At 40.9% G+C, this 17,438-nt stretch overlaps 1 protein-coding gene and 1 non-coding gene across 6 annotated transcripts; both read right to left on the reverse strand.

The window, feature by feature from the left end:
• Positions 1 to 1,429: 1,429 nt before the first annotated feature.
• RBMX (RNA binding motif protein X-linked) lies at positions 1,430 to 17,004 on the reverse strand. Of its 5 annotated transcripts, none has more exons than XM_038164674.1 (11): positions 16,870 to 17,004; positions 15,456 to 15,585; positions 15,153 to 15,259; positions 9,548 to 9,719; positions 8,383 to 8,499; positions 7,908 to 8,022; positions 7,666 to 7,791; positions 7,486 to 7,574; positions 5,739 to 6,980; positions 4,751 to 4,837; positions 1,430 to 2,343 (listed from the first exon to the last, which is right to left on the reverse strand). In XM_038164674.1, the coding sequence occupies exons 2-9, from the start codon at positions 15,562 to 15,564 to the stop codon at positions 6,673 to 6,675; spliced, it is 1,143 nt and encodes a 380-aa protein (XP_038020602.1). In that variant the 5' UTR covers positions 15,565 to 15,585; positions 16,870 to 17,004; the 3' UTR covers positions 1,430 to 2,343; positions 4,751 to 4,837; positions 5,739 to 6,672. The 5 variants fall into 5 exon arrangements, with proteins under 5 accessions (XP_038020602.1, XP_038020598.1, XP_038020599.1 ...); XM_038164670.1 differs by having other exon boundaries at positions 7,486 to 7,589; XM_038164671.1 differs by having other exon boundaries at positions 7,486 to 7,589; positions 15,456 to 15,582; positions 16,870 to 16,996.
• Positions 15,336 to 15,407, reverse strand: LOC119695223. The gene has a single exon (XR_005255102.1). It is a non-coding gene; the product is annotated as a small nucleolar RNA SNORD61 (small nucleolar RNA).
• Positions 17,005 to 17,438: the final 434 nt, after the last annotated feature.

Below are 17,438 nucleotides of genomic sequence, written 5' to 3' on the forward strand. Positions count from 1 at the left end.
GTCAGAAAAGTCCAGTCATCTTTATAACTGTCCTTTCACCAGAACAGATGGAAAATGAAGCAATTCTGTTGATGATGAAGCTGGAACATCATGGCTTGAAGAATCCAACAGGAACAAAGTATCCTAGAGACCAGAATTTCTTGGTTACAGTGTTCTGAGCCAATTCCTACCCTGTTACTTAAAGCAGCTTTCAAGAACCCAGTGTTACCAAACTAATGATTTAAAGGGTTGGGAAAAATCGAGCAGCAGAATGATAAATTGTACGCAGTAAATGTGCACGGTTTTGCCTCTACTTTGCAAGTTTTATGACTGGTACTGGGACCTACCAATAGACCTATTTTAAGAGCCACCAGTAAATAAGAACTGTCCCTTAAGGGTTAGACATGATTATGACCTTTTTCAGGACTCTGGGATGAGTTCCAGGTCTGTGTAGTGTGGAAATACTCTTAACACATGGCTGCAGGCACTGTGAATAAAGTGGGCTACAGCTCAATCACAGCTCACTGGTCTTTGGTGAGGCACAAACACGTGTGCAAAATATTTCAAAATTATGACTAATTGGCAATTCAGTTGTTTTGGGTTTTTTTTTTCCAGTTGTCATTAGCACTACTGCTTTGTAGAAGAAATACAAACAGTATCCATAATTTCATAATTCTTTTTTCAAATCTGTAGGTACCCAAGACAACTACTAATGCTCATTTATCAATGAGGACATGCATTTGGATATAGAAGACACCTCAGTCACCTCATCAGAACACAGCAGTTTCTGATGTAAAGAGAAATACTTCCAACACTGGGAGAATCGCACACCTGCTTCATTGAAGTCAGTGTTACAAACCTGAACACCGAAGTACTTCACTTACTCCTTCCTCTCAAGGAAACCTTTGGTATAGATGGGGGGATTAGTTTTATGATTATTTCACATGCAGCTGCTGCAGCCATGGAGATACTAATGTCTGCAACTACAATTAAATGAAAATACTTCCGACACCTTGAACGCTTACCAACTGCTTAAAAGACCTGCAGATACAGATATTCACAAAGTCAAAAAATTTATGGAATTGTATCAGCTGTAGGTATCAGCTGATCAGCTGTATCAGCTGCAGAATCTACTGATACATTTCAACTGGTAGCTTTCAATGACAAAGTCTGACTCTGTGCATGAGCTAATACTGTAGATCAGGGTACATTCTCATTAATTAGGATTTTGGCATTACACTTTAGGAAGGATGATCCAGTTCAGTCTGAACAGCAGCGCTCAACACTATAAGCTAATGAATGTTACTCCACCTTGCAGAAGAGATACTGAGATCACTTTGTAACAATAACTTTCCAAGATGTAACACCAGTGATCTTGACCACCATCCAAGTGTCTCCAAGAAGAATATGTTTTTCTTTTAAATTAGACAATAAAACCCCAAACCCATAATACTTGTTAACAGTAAATTTATTTGCCCTGGAAAATACTGCAATTCTACATCCGCTACACAGATTTACTCCTAGAATCTGCAGCCCATAACTGAGTTGAAAGTGATATCCTCACCCCAAACATAAAGTTTTATCTAATCTCTAGACAAGGTATGCATGCTTTTTCTTCTTTAGCTACTATGAACTGAGGGTTGTTTAAATGAGATCAGTTTATGTCTATCACAGAAGTCAGTATAAATTTTATTATCCATGATTGTTTATGAGTTTTCTACATGAAATACCAATGCCTGAGGATTCCTCTCACACACACTGGCCCTTTAACATGTATGTAAGAGACAAATGCATCAAAATCAAGACAAAGTTTTGAAGGAAAGCACCAAGATGCCCAGTGTACATAGAGGAACACTAATTATTTGGGCCATTAATCACCAACATTGTCTCTGCACAGCAACACTCCCCTCCTCTCATCCAGAAAGCTGGGACAAAACTGTTAATGCAATATAACAGAACTTTCCGTGGTTTCTTGGTGAAGTCCTCTTTATTCAAGTGGACTAAGACTCACTTCTGTGTAACTTGCTCTTTTTATCAGCATAAATGGCAAGCACACACATAAAAGGCAACCAAAGTATTTCACTGCTGCAGGATGTGTGTGCAATGAGCAATGAACCAGCCCACTCTGGACTGCTGCAAGGTGCGAGCTACAGCAGACAGCGGTTGGCTTCCACCAGAAATTTTATGTGTGTCCAAGAGATCGGTGGTGCTACTTTCAAAGGCAACTCCTGAATGCTTACACATTCCTCTAGAAAATGGTGGGCAACACTACACTCAAAAGCCAGGCTGCATCAGTTGTGATTTGTTATCCTTTGATTTTCCAATGCACATCCACTGCTGCACTGCCACTTCTAGTCACTGTAACTGGAAAAAAAGAAATGCAAGTTAGTACCTTCTCAGAAGCCAAGAGACAAAAATGCTAGATTATCTTTGAGTTAATTTTATATATACAGTTAATACATTTGGATTGTATTTGATCTGTTCCAACAGTATGAAAGCACATCAATAGCTAACTACAATCATCAAAATGTCCCGAGGACAACTTGTATTAATGCACACTGCTTGTATAACACCGTCTCCAGGGCAGGTGCGAAGTACCACAATTCCTGGGTGAACTCCCCCTTCAAATTCTACTCCCCACAAAATTCCACCAGCTCTTGATAATCTCAGCATGCTACTCAGGAGTTCTGTAATACACTGGTATCCATACTGATATTAATCTGTAAGTAATAATGTGCTATAAATAAAATCACACTTGTAATCAAGGGAAGGTATACAGCTGGCAATTCCATTTGCACCCTGATTTTCTACAAGGCTATTATTACCTTCCTTGCCACAAGATCTATTTATTGCTCCCTTAACATTGGTACCATGCCTGTTAAGAATCTGGAAACATTTAGAAGCTGAAGAGAAGGCTGATAGAGTGTGCTTTTGTCTCTAATACCTGTATTTATTACAACATGGTCACAACAGATTTACTAAACTGAAAAAAGAGCACCTTTTTCTTTTTTTTATAAAGGGAAGCTTTTTCACTTGTCAAGAATAATTAAGCTTCAGCTTCCCAGCTAACAGAGAGAACTGAAGTTCACACACATGAAGCTTAAAACGTTCTGACACAACCTATACGATGATTTGTCCGTATCATTTGAAGTTATCTTAGAATGCTGTATTAAAGACAGCATTTCTTCTCTTCATTAGAGAGTTTAAGACCTACATCTGGGTCAAACTATAAATTTAAAAACTGACTCCTGGTGGCTTTTTGCAGGTGGGTGGGAAAATGAAGGGAAATGCTACTTTTAGACCTATTTCCCTAATCCACTTTAGTGGCACACTAGTGACATCAGTGATTTTTGAATGAAAAAGGTTCCATTTTCTTAACATTTAGAAGAACCTATTGTGAAGTGTCCTTTCAGTAATTTAAATATTTTAACAGTCACACCTTAAAAGGAAAACAAAGACAAGGACAGCATTTGCTGGTTGAATTTTATCAAGCGTCAGAAAAATAAAAAGCTGGTAGGGCAGTAGCTTCTGTTTTGCTTAACTACACGCATCCCCTGAACAGAAAACATTTGTGATGATCCTGTATTTTATCTGGAACACATTCCAGTAACATGAAACAAAGAATATTTTTCCTTTATTATCAAGGTAACAGCAGCAATTTATCAGGAGTATTTATAAAACATTATTAGCATATTCTCATAAGGGCATTGCACAGTTATTGAATTGCTGTTACTGACTCTCTATAGGGAGAATGAATTGTAACCCAACTGAGGCTACAAACATCACACAGTATACAACAGAACCTATCCTTCCTACAAGACAGAATCTCCCTGGTAACAGTGACCAGTTGTCAGAAAAACCAACTATACAAACTACAGCTTTTTTTTTTTTTTTACCATTTTAACATTGCTTCTTGAAAGCAGAATTTGAAACTAACAGCAAAATAGGTTCTTACATTTACAGACTCAATAAGAATGTAGAGAGTACAGATGCTTCTTTACATAAATGCTTCTCTCGGAAAAGGGAGTTGTCCTTTTCCCTTAATCTGTTCCAGATTTTATCAAATTCTGCACACGCTCTAAGTTACTTTCCTTTTTTTACTAGCAATTATTTAGCAGAGAAATTTTATTTTCCAGAAAACTAGATTAATATGACAACCACTACCACTTTTTTTCTTCTGAATTTTCAGAGCAACAGGAGCAAGTCGAGCAAGTCACACTTTCACATAATATCCAAAGACAGCTGCTCTTTAATCTTCTTGAAAAATTGTTTTAATAAGGTAGCCTTTAGAGCCACAAAACACAGCTGTTCTACAGACTCAAACCATTCTGGAAGCACCTGAAGTCTGCAGCTTAATCCCAGGACCTCTGCAGAGATCAATTCCTAATCCAAGATTATACTCACTCTAATTGCTAATCTTGCACATTTAACAAGACTGATTAAATGTCGATACTAACATTTATTATTACAATTCTGAATTTTATGGTCTGCTCTTATAAAAATTCATACTCAGCACTTTTTGCCATATGACTTGAAGTGCAGTTGTATACGTGTTTTTCTATAGCTGTACCCAAATTGGCCCTGTTTTTGCAGACAAGTAGTGTCTTGCTGCCATTCCTAAACTGGTTGGTTTACAAAGCCTTCTTAAGCCTCCTCTAAAATTTAAAGAGAAGTCAAAAATAACACTTAGCCATGAAGAACATCCATTCAAACCTACGAACACAATGACCAGGGAACTTCCTTGCAGCTATTGCACTGCTGTAATATTTACCTTACGTATTGGTACAGGCACCACTCATGTCTGTCGTCAACAGATGAACCAGTGTTATTTCAGTGGTATCTTCTAGAAGTTACCCCCCTGCAATTAAAAGATACAACAAATTTAAAAAAAAAATGTTTTACAGCACAAGCTAACCTACAGTAATTGCCCCCATTTCAAAACAATGGCACAAGTTTGGTTTGCAGATTATTCGGTTGCAAGTTTTTACTACTTCTTTAAATGGTGGAGGATTCACTCACTGGCTTGGAATGGGCTGGAATGGCCTAGAGAAAGGTTGCATGGCTTATGGATTCTCATTCCTTTTCAATGGTGCACTGCCACGTTAAATCCATAAGTTGGACGACAAAAATTTACTGAGGACTAAACAGTAGTACAGAGGTTTTGGGTTTGTGGTTTGGTTTTTTTTTTTTAGTTGGAGGTCTTCGTGTTTACTATATTCAAGAATATCTTTTGAACTTCACGGCTTCACCCAAGTTATAACAACTTGCCACACGCTCTGCTACATGCATCCCTGGGTATCCCTGCAATGCAGTGTCAAACTAGAGTTAGGCATCCAACTAAACATCAAGTCTGCATTTCTTGCTTCCAACTCCCAATAGTTGAGCTGATATTTCTCAATCTAAACCAATTCCTGACTTCACAAGGCTTAAATTTTGTTAATGTGCTGCATACACAGCCTCTTTAAGCATCTTCACTGAGATACTATGCACAAAATGCTCCCTCCCCACCCTACACAGCAATACTGCATCTACAGTGAGCTGCATTACAGCTTTAGTTTTAAAATTGGTACCATAAATGCTTTTATCCAAGGACTGTTGAATTTGGAGAATTTCTAATGTCTTGGGGAATTTATTTTCCTTTTTTTTTCTTTAATCTAGACAGCACTTCCATTGCCATGACATGCAGCTTGTCTTACTGTACTAGAAGGTAACTTGTTTTAATTTTGACTTAGACTGAAAAACTAGTTTGCTTTGCTTACCATCTTTGCTGTTTCACAGGCATTTGATGCTCTTAATCAGCTGTGGAATGCTGAAAGATTCACTTATTTTAGGAAGCCATAAGCCTTTCAGAAGTTGGAGAGAAAGACTTCTTTGCTTATCTTATTTTCTCCTTTGGAATCAAAAGATGTTCCTTTAAAAGTGAAACACTACAGAGTTGCAAAAATTTGAAACAGTGTGAGTAAGCATCGATTTGCAGCTTCTTTGATGGAATTGGTCAATGGTTTGCGGATTGTTTTTTTTTTAAAACAGTATTTTGTAGCTGACTTACATGAACATGATTTTTTGCAGGGGAGATCTTTTTAAACTCCCCATGAAACAGAAGGAAGGCAGAATATAGTATTATCCACTTGCTTTTTTGGTTAAAGTGAATGAAATCCTCTATTTTTCTTTACACAAGGATCTGAAGGCATTTTGTACTGGGAATACTTTGACTTCAAATTCTAGGCACAACTGAGCTTTATGTGGAATCATCCCCACCACCCTCCAAATCACAAGCAATATTTTCAGAATGAGATGCTGAACATGTAGAACAATCCATCTCCATGTTAGATGGTTGGATGTTGTGCAGAAGATCTTAAGAACAGCTTGTTCCATTCATGACGAAAATCAGATGGAAGTGTGGCATTTCAGGGAAACTTTACTTTGAAAATTACAACACTAGTACACAGCTCAAGCTTATACATTTAACATCTGCTTTCTGAAAGAAATGTTAACAATTTTGAAATGATATTAAACATTGTTTCAACTTTTTCTCACAAAAGCATAAAAGTCATGGAGGGAAAAAACTTAACAGGCAACAATAAAAAAAGGTTAAAAACAACTTTTCCTTTTAGTAGTCCTCTGGTAGTAAAGATAGAACAGCTTCCACATTTGAGAAATAATCTGTCTTGGTCCAAAAGTTTAAGAGTGTTTTTAGTATCTGCTTCTGCCTCCACCTCTATCGGATCTGCTTCCACCACGGCCGCCACCTCTGGGCGCCCCGCGGCTTGAACTACTGTAAGAATCCCGAGGAGGTGGATAGCCCCTCTCCATGGATGGGGGAAGACCCCTGTCTTGTCTTCCAACACGATCACGGCCACTTGAGTAGACATCACTTCTGCTGCTTGAGTAACTTTCTCGGCTTCCATATCCATCTCGTGTGCTGCCGTAATCATCATAGCGACTGCTTCCACCATATGATGGCGGGGGCCCTCGAGCAGGTGGAGCACTACGTGAGTTACCTGCAGGGTCAATGGTCAGGTAATATGGCAACACCATAAGTTATATAGAACAATTTCAAATCTGAATTTACAGAATTGTTGTTATTAAAATGTTTACTTCTACTCTTTTTATATGTATTGAGATGGTCTTAATATAATCTGCCACACAAATGGTATTTTAAGTGGGGATTGCGTATCAGGCAGTGAGTGGATTTAAAGATTCTGAAGAAATGAAGACGGTGTTTGTTTATTCAGGCAGGCTCTTTAACTGGGTATTCCAGTACAGCTTGTTATTTTAGAGAAGAAACTCAGCCATATTTTCCAGAGACAGCTGTCATTCTGAACTGCAGACTTTGCTTCTTTAGCTTATAGCTTATTAACAAGACGATCAAACGATAACCAACAACTGCATTTTCACTGTAGGGGAAAAAAATTGTGCCACTTCCCCCTAAAACACAAGCAACCTAGTCAAAGTCAGATGTTATGACATCTGTACATTTATATCATCTTCAAAATCAATTCTTACCGTAACTCTCATATGAATCTCTGTAGGAGCCTCCACTGGGATGATCCGAGTAGTCTCTGTCACGTCCACCACCATATCCATCACGATCACTATAGGAGGAAAGACTACTAAGACTTAGTACAAATCACTAACATCACAGGAAAAATAAAGTGTCAGGGAGAAAACTCCAGCAGTAGGTACCTATATCCCCTGGAGGGGTATTCATCACGTGAACTGGAGTGACCATAATCACGATATGCGTAGTCTCGGGGAGGTGGTGCATAGTCTCGGGTATCCCTGGAACTGGGATAATCTCTGCTTGAATAACTACAAAGAACAAAAACTGAGATGTTAGCCATATGTCCTATCACAGAAGGTCTGGAATCAAGATCCTTCTCCAAACAAAAAACACTTCACAAAAATAGAACAGTAGAAGAATTTACCCGTCTTTAGTGCTGTAGCCATCATCTCTGGGAGACATGTAGACATCTCTCCGTGATGGCATTGGCTCTCTGCGTGGAGGACCACCATAACCATCTCTTCCACGTGACACAGGAGCTTCAAAGAAACACTCCATTTAATCAGCATTTAGCCATGCAGAACATTCAAGGCAAGTGCTAGTAAATAGCTTAAAGCAATTTAATAGTATCTCTGGAGCCTACATTTAGAACACTTTACATTTCTGCTTGTACAGTTTTAAAGCAGCACTGGAAGAAATATATCCAAATTGCACCAAATTATAATTGCACCATATTACTGCTACAAAATTATACTGGTATGAAAGGAACCGAAGGTTAGAAAAACAGTACACCATTCCACAGCAGACTAAAGTTACAATCAATGATTTGCACCAGTTCCTAAGGGAAGACTAAGGCACTAGACCTGACCAAGCAATCAATTTAGTCAGGAAGTCCTTACCTCTTCCTCCCATGCTACTGCTACGCACTGGTCCTGAAGGTGCAGATCTTTTAGGTGGAGGGCCTCCACTTCGTGGAGGTGGACCCCTCTTCATGGGAAGTGGCCCTCGAGAAGACCCTAGAAGGAGAAGCCATGAACCAATTATTATTTCTGTGATACTCACCTGCATTATCTTAAAGCCTGAACTACAATCTAAAGGTGCCATTATTACCACTACATGATCAACAGTAAACCTCTAAAACTAGACCTCAAAGCCTTCTCTTGTCTTCTAGCCACTATTAAATGCTACTGGCAGAATTGAGAGCCAAACTTCCCACAACCTAAATTCCTGTCAAGAACTGTATTTTAGAACTTATCCAAAAGCTACATGGTGTGACACAAGGGAAAAGGACAGGTGATACCTGTAATCAGTCACAGCTTAAATGCTTAACAAGTTACTGTTCTCAGAAGAGCCACTTGGGAGGATGTACTAGAGAAGAGCCTACAGAGAGGGAACAGAGGTACTACTACAGAGTCTGCAGAACCTACTACACAGACTCTTCAAGACAGAAGTTTCACTATTTCCAGGGGTTTTTTTCCTACATTACAGCTTTTACTGTTACACCTCAGGTACTGTTTGCTAATTAAGTGAGTTTTGTTTTGATACTGAAAAGTCTGAATAAATAGCTGTATCTTAATGAATATCCAGTATCAAGCAATGTACTTTAGAAAGTTTCAACTCAACAAAAAAGGTTTAGCTGCCCTAACTCTCACTCTAATCCGGAAGGATCAGCCCTACAATTTTCTCAGTTTAGACCTCTTGCTATAAAGAATGAAAGGCAGTTCCCTTTCCCTGGTGGTAGCAATCACTTTTTCAACTCGAATACCAGAAAGCTTCCTTTCCCACGTGCAAGGCAGGAGTTCTGCTTTTCTTTCACAGGCAAAAGTCAAGTGGAGTGTTAGTTGTAGAAAGGAATCTTCACATCTGAAAGCCTTTTCTTAAGGTGTACTTGCCTAATCAAAAATTTGACTAAACTGCCGAGATCGTATTTCATCATTTTAATAAAGAACAAGGAGTGCACTATTCAGGTGTTTGACTTTTTTTTTTTCCAGTAGGATTACTGTCATCTTCCAATGGGATTGTCTTGTTTTGTCGAAGTGTATAATGAGAGAGGTCAATACATACCCAAGTGACTCCCTCTTGAAGGTGGTCCTCTCGCGCCACTTCCGCCTCTTGCGCCTCTAAGGCCCCTGGGAGGACCTCTGCTTCGGGGAGGGGGTGGTGGCCCACGCCTACCACCACTTTCAAAGGATGGCTTGGTTGCTTGTTCCACTTTAATTGCCTTCCCATCTAATGACTAAAGAAGAAGCTGCTTTACTTACTGCTCAGTCATGTTTGTATTTCTTAAATCAAGCCCCTCTTGCTTCACTATTTATAGGGCTTCCATTTTATAAGTTAGAGCAACTCTAGAACTGATTTCAGTCTTCAGTATTAGTCCCCAAGAACTCAGCAGCATGTTGGGCCTAATTTCAATTTCTACAGTACTTCATTCTTGTGGTATTGATGGCAAAAACACCACAGAGCAGCATCAGAAAGGACTTTCAGTGAAAACACAAGTGTCCAATGATTACGGCAGCCCCACGTCATTTATTCTGTAAATGACACATGATATATGATCTACAATTTACTGTCAATTGTCAAATACTTTTGTACCAAACTAGGAGTGCACCTGTAGTTACAAGATTAAGCTGAAGGTAACATAGCTTCAGTCGGGGTTTCTGGCAATGGGGAGGCCGTTTAGCACATTTTCTTGACGTCCTGATAAAACGGTGATCGCTGAAGTATTTAGAAGCTATTTCAGCATCTACACAGCAGACTGAGTATGACAATTCAACCCTTTTTCCTAGTGTTTCAAGTTGGGTTTTCAATCAAGGTGACTGTCACAATTTACTCTATTACTTGCTTTTCCACAGGGAAGGCGCTTTGTGGCTGGGGTGTTTTTGTTTACGGGTTCTGTTGTGTGGTTGTATTTTTTTGTGGTATGAAAAAAAGTAGAAACTTTTGCTGGAATATAGATCTGCAATACAAGGAACTCTGCAGCCAACCAATATACCTCACACATGAGCAGGTAGTAACAAGCTGAATAATTCAACCTAGTTAATCAAGTTTCTGTGTGATCTTTAGACGTCACATGTTTGGATATTATAGCAGAATCAAGATCACAAGCTCTGCTAAAATTAGGTTATTGCATGCCTATCCTGGCAAATGGTTTATTTGCCTTTTTTAGCAGTTAAATATTTAACTCTCTCATGACAACTAATTAATTATCAGACAGAAATTGTTGTTCATTGCACTTCTTTACTGCAATAAATGAGCAAACATAACTGCTAGACTGCTAGTAATGACTTTATCTATCCTGCTAATATCTTTTTAATGAAGTACGGAATATTTTTTGTTCTCTGTCAAAATCTAGCTCTCTGAAAATTCACTGTAGTGGTGGATGTATTTTACCAGCTCAGAGTTGTAGTGATTATTTTAAAACCTGTGTGTACATACACAGGTTCAACTTGATCCATTATGAGGGAAAAAGGGAGAAATACCAGCAAAATCATATTGGTCGTGGCTTTGACTTAGTGCAATATTTTACTTATGGAAAGTTTCTCAAAAAGCCTTTTGGCATGACAAACAGAAATATCCACTCTAATGACTGGAACTTCTCAGTTTGCATCACATTGATTTGCCATTGTAATTAATCTCTCAGTTTCATCCTTCTCAAACAGGAACAGACGGCTTGAAGCCTTAAGCTTTGCTATGGCCACTGCTGTCCTCAATTTCATGGCAGAGTCTTGACAGCTTGTTTTAAGTTTACAAAGCAAACACCGTCCCCTTCTGCTAGCATGGGTTCTGAAAACCTGGATGCTAGGTTTCAATTCTTTCATTTCTGTTAGGTAGGAGGTACAATTATCCTTGTAATTTCTCCTCCTATTTTCTTCTGCCTTGCACTCAAGCATCTTACCTTGGCAAAAGATTGTTTCTTTGCAGACTGCTTTACAAAAGTAGTCTTAAAAAGCTATTCCATAGGTCCAGAAAGACCTTTCACTAGGTACAAGAACGTATTTTTTGCTAACCAGAAAATATTTGTCAAAGTTAGTCCTATTTCAAAGCAGAGGGGACATTTTATGGTTTCTTAGCTCAAAGAAAGGTCTTACCTCACCAAACATAAAAGTCACACAACCCATCTCAGAATAAGAAGTTTTTTCAAAGAGTTTAAAGCACAAGCTGTCAACATGAACACTCATTGGTTTCTTTTTATAACCTTGATTCAGAGTGTTATAGAAGCATTTTTAATATGATGTGAGCACCAGAAAGTGAAGTCACCCTGGTGCTAAAAAGCATGGAAATAATTTAAGCTACAAGTAATTTAGGACAGTAATAGTTTGGCAGTCAAAATCTCCTACTATGTGTGGAATGAATAATCTGTACAGATTTGTGAATTGAGACAGGGAACTTTAACCAAACACAGTTAGAAACTATCCTGCAAACTGTTCCACATTTCAACAGAAAAGATTAATGAAATTTGCTTAATTTTGGGAGTGGGGCAAGAAATCAAGTATTTCAAAGAAACTCTAACAATAACTTGCATGAAGCTGGTCCCAGCACTGCACAGGGTTTTCCTCTTCAATAGATCACTTTGCTGTTGCTGCTGCAATGACTTTATTTCTCCATGTTCCTTGATGGCACATTAAGTGAGATTCCTTTTGCCATATATATCCAAGAAATGAAGATCCACTTCTCAAGAGGCCAAGCTTCTGTACATCGTATCACTTCTTCCCCAAAAGACAAGAAGCACTTTCTGACAATCAGACAACCTTCTATAATGCTGAGTACAGTTTAGGCTGTAGGGTTTGTAGTATCTGCTGCCATCCTCTTAACACAGACCAGCTGGCTTGGCAGGTCTACACTGCAGTAAAATCTTTTGTTTGTCCTGACCCTTTGTCGAAGGTCGTATCTCCTCTCTGTAATTATCCATTTCATCTTAAGGATGTAGAATCAGAAAGTCATGAGAACAGCCCACTGCACCGAACAACATTACAGACTGGAGAGTATCCACATTTATGTCCTGGTAAGCATGCGCATTTTCTGGCATCAGGATGTAGACTTGACAGCCATGAATTAAGATGCTTCTTAAGGAAGGCTGGTAAGCTGCTATAAAGTACTTCTACCTTTCTTTTGTACTGCTCAGACATGACAGCATTGATTCAATCTAGAAGACAAAGTAACTGAAGTGAGAACTCTCCACCCCAACTCTAAAATAATTATCTTGTGATCTCTTTCTGCAGGACAAACTTATCTTCAACAAGCAAGCTTTGACTAGTCTACGCTTGTCCCAACACAGAGTGAAATATAGTTGTTCATGTACGGCCCCTCATCCAAACTGGTGCAAAACTCTGCATATATTTTCATAAACATTTGCAAAATAAAAAATCAAATGCAAATTCATTCTTGCAGCATCTGTTGGAGTCAGCCTCTTCTACTGGTTACAACTTCAAATTCCTTTGGGATCACAGAATGAGCCACAGACAGGCAATGCAGAATTCTTCCCCCAGCCAGACAGATCACCTAACTCCTTACAGACTGCTTGAACTGCATTCTTCACAGTGCTTCTGCTGCTGCTTCTCAGCTGCATTAAAATCTCAAGAATGCTCCAATCCATCTTTTCCAAACAGGCTAAGAGACCTTCAAATTGTGATTTATGACAATTGCCTCTTCTTACACCAGGCCTCAAACACTGCTCTTCCCTCAGACCTTGAATGCAGAGTCTTTTTGGAATACAAGCAGTACCTATTGTCCAGAAGGCTTTCTGAAGATGAGAATGAGACACCACCTCATGAATATCTTTCGTATCATGGTCAAAGCAAGTCGGACCAGAAGACATTCTAGGCCAAATCCCATCCGAGGATGTTCTTTTCATACACTACTTGCTGTTTCATGAAGGTACTTCTAGATTTATAGTGAAGACAAACCCATGAGAACGATAATCCACAAGGCCGTCCCTTCTAGAATTTCTAGCCAGTAATGCAGATTGTGCATTCCAGAACAAGTAAACATAACTCAGCCACAAACATTGTCTCATTTAGCTACTTTACCAAGCAGTATTCTCCCAAATGTTTCCAATGTGACCAAACGCAGGCCTCAACATTCAAGATGTAGAACAGTTGGTGATTATTTTCAGAAGGATTTTGATTTGCAAGCTGCACTCCACAAACATGCAGATTAGTGACCGAGTTCTTTTCAGTCTGACAATTACCTATTGGTCCTTGAAATTACCTTATATGAGGATTCAATGACCATTTCAGAGAAAATAAATTATTTAAGCACCGCAGTAAACAAGTCTTCAGAACTGTGGCAAACTAGATAGCGGAGAAATAAAATTCAATAAAAGGAGCACCCTAACAGATGTTTAGGCTGGTATAGAAAGAACATCATCTGAATTTGCCACTCTCTGCCTTGACTAAACTACTAGCTTGCTTAAAAGGGAAGGAAGTCTTCTAAGAGAGTAACCCTAATTGTGATAAGGTTGTCATGAAGCATCCAGAAACATCAGTACATGGAGTAGAAAACCCACTATCCTTCTATAACACATACCCTGCTATAACACAAATACAAGAGGTTTTACTATTTGTGTCCACGAACACTACACAAAGCTCATTTTCTTATTCCTTAAGTTGTTTTACTTACTGACTGCAATAACTGACATTTTTCTTTCACTTCAACTTCCTAAACTAACAAGACAAACATATCAAAATCCCAAGTGTCAATTAATCACAATCACTCGATGTTTCTTCACTTCACTTGAATGGCATCTTAAGAGACACTGCTTGCAAGGCCAGCGCAGTGTGACCTAAACACAAGCATTCACACAATGCAGGGAAAACCAGAGTCTGCAATTCAAGCGACCTAAGATGGCTTTCACTAGCTGAAGAGACAGCACTTCTATGAAGATAAGCAGTTGTTCACCAAGAAACTGCCAACTTACATCTACATTTTCAAACACATGCCACAACAGATAGATTACAGCAGCCTACAATTCTTTGACAAACTATCCTGGTGTTATCTTGGAATCTGTGCTGCAAATTCCTGTATTTTTATTTTTAAAAACATTACACATCTTATTGCTTTTAAAGCTAGACCATTGCATTTTAGAGCATAAATGAACAAATTTGGTTGCCAGCTAACTGCAAAGCCATGGCACATTAACTGGAAAGATGCCCCTCACACAGACCAAGTAGATCAATGATGCAAGTCACAAGTGTAGGAGATTACCCACAGAATACCAGACAGCTCATCAATCCTCCAGCACTCAAGGGAAATCACAGTGAACCCATGTTAAGGGAACAGTTACTAATTTTCAGGAAAGTCACTTCCCTGAAGTGTAATTTACACAGTACTACATTCAAATATGATCAAAAAGGAAAATCCAACCCAAAAATCATTACTGAAACATGCAAGACTGAAGAGCTGATTCCTCCCTCATCGATTAAGGAATAATAAGAAAAGAGTGCATAGCTGATTGCCAGCCAGACTTTATTTTCTATTAGCAAATCCATGAACAGGAGAAACAGATTTCAGCTTCATGGAGACAGACATTTTGTCAAATTTTAAGTTACAACTGGTCTCCATGATCTTCTAATCCATTCTCTTTCCAACTTTTATTACCAGTTGATTTACCCCAAAGATTAATTGTCCTGGACAGAAGCAACTGCAACATATAAATGGTCTCAATTCCTACCTTTCCATTCATATCTCTGGCAGCATCTTTTGCATCTGCTGGACTCTCAAACGTGACGAACGCAAATCCTCTGGACTTGTTTGTTTCCCGATCTTTCATCAAAAGGACTGCAGAAACAAAATCACATCAGCCTTCCCTGCAATTCTCTATAATAAGGAACACTTAACCTTTATTTAACCTTTTAAGCTCAGAACTTCTTAGAGGACATGTAAGCATCATCATTTCAGATGATCAACTGCAAAAAGTCATCACAGCTATGTTGTTGTTTTATACTATTACCATCTTAAGAAAAGTTCTCTTTACCTTCCACGATGCGTCCATATTTGCCGAATACAGCCTCAAGGGCTTTTTCATTAGTCTCTGTATTCAGGCCCCCAATGAAGAGTTTCCCAGGACGATCTGCTTCAACCATTTTGATTCTGTAAATGACCTACTAAAAAGAATGAGGCCATTATTAACAAAACATCAGACTGCAATAGAGACTTCATGGTATATAAACTACTTCTGTCCTCATACAAGCAAATTTTCTTTAGAAAGATATTAGGTAAGAAATATGAGGTATAAAAAAGCATTAAGTAATTACAATTTTTTGCAATGGAAGCAACTGTAAGTAGTATTAACAGTTACTTCTTCACATTATATAGTGTATTTAAAAGATAATAAATAGAACTTTGAATAGTGGAACAATGCACTGCTTAAATGAAGCAATACTGATGAATGCAAAAACTCTTCCAGAAGTGCGGTTCCTTTTGTCCTGGATGGCCATCCTAGCACATCTTTCCTTTAAATCCTGGACGTTTTAAGTAATTTGCTTAATATGTCAAAGTAATACAAAATGGTTAACTCTTCAGAGCATCTTAGGTCAGTGCTTTTAAATTAAGTTTATTCTTTATGTTATTTAAAGTACATGGAACCTATGCTAAAGTCCTGGCCTACACAACATGTGAGACTGAACTGGCATCAGACCACCACTGCAGCTCTACACAGCAATGTCACAGCTACAGTCGCGGGGGCGGGAGGGCTTAAAAACAAAAAAGCCCAAGAGCCGAAGACAAAGCCAAACCCCCCGTGCCTGGCAGGCCGCCCGGCGCCTGCGGACAAGCGCTGCCCGCGTGTCTCCAGCGCGATGGCGGGAAGGCCCGCGCCAGCTCCGGCAGACGCGGGAGCGCGGACAAAGCACCCCCGAGGGCGCCGCGGCGGGGCCGGGCCGGGCCGCACGGGGCGCGGGTTCAGCCGCGCTCCGGGCACGGGGAGCGCGGGGGGCGTCGGACCCTCCGCGGGCTCAGGCGCCGCCACAAAATGGCGGCCACCTCTAGCAGCGGCTGCTCTCCGTCCCCGCGCCCGGCGGCCTCCTCGGCACTCACCCACCGCGCGACTCAAGCCCGCCCGGACACATCGGCGCGGCGCGCCCGCCATGCCCCCATCGCCCTCCCCCGGGATGCTGGAGAACCCCCGCACATAAAATGGCGGACACTGCGCCTCACACCGCCAGAACCCTCCTCGCCCCACCGCAACGGTGCGGGTCCCGCCGTTCTAACCGGAGCCGGGCAAGGAGGGATTGAGGGCCGGGCCCGGCTCCGCCGTGCCTCCGCTCCGCCGCAAGCGGCGCGCCACGCGGCCCCCACCTCGCGGCCCCCATCCCGCGGACCTTTCGCCGCGAGTCCCCGCAGCGTCCCGCGGTGCCGCCCGCAGAGCCTTAGCCCGCAGCAGCGCTCACCTCCGCCCGCACCGATCCGCAACTGCGCAATGGGGGCGAACAAAGGCGCTGCGGGCCTTTATAGCTTTACGTCACCCGCCGGACGGAGCCCCGGATGCGGCGGCGGCGGCGGCGCCGAGCCCGGTAGGGGGCCCCCGCGGCCCCGCTGCGAGGCTCCCGCCGCGGCCGAGGGACGGCGCGGCCCGGACGGTCCCGTCCTGCCAGGAGCGGGGAGCGGGGAGCGGGCCGGGGACCGCGAGCGGCGGGAAAATAGCGGGAGTGGGCCGTGGAAAAAGAGGGGTAGAGCTTTGTTTGCTGGCTGCGCCGCGTCCCGAAGGATTGAGGCCCCATGAGTCCAGTTCTGGACTCCTCAGCACGGGAAAGGAGCTACTGGAGATAGTAATCATCACAAAGATAATCGATTAGAAGTCTGGAGTATCCCTCTTACGAGGACAGATATGGAAGCTTGGGGCTGTTCAGTCTTAAGAAGAGAAGAATGAGAGGGGATCTCACTAATGCGTATGAATATCCCAAAGCCAGGTGCCAAGGGGATGGTGCCCAGTGACAGGTCATAAACTAAAATACTAGAA

This window comes from Motacilla alba, chromosome 4A (genome assembly GCF_015832195.1).
Source record: "Motacilla alba alba isolate MOTALB_02 chromosome 4A, Motacilla_alba_V1.0_pri, whole genome shotgun sequence".
In the NCBI taxonomy this organism is placed as follows: domain Eukaryota; kingdom Metazoa; phylum Chordata; class Aves; order Passeriformes; family Motacillidae; genus Motacilla; species Motacilla alba.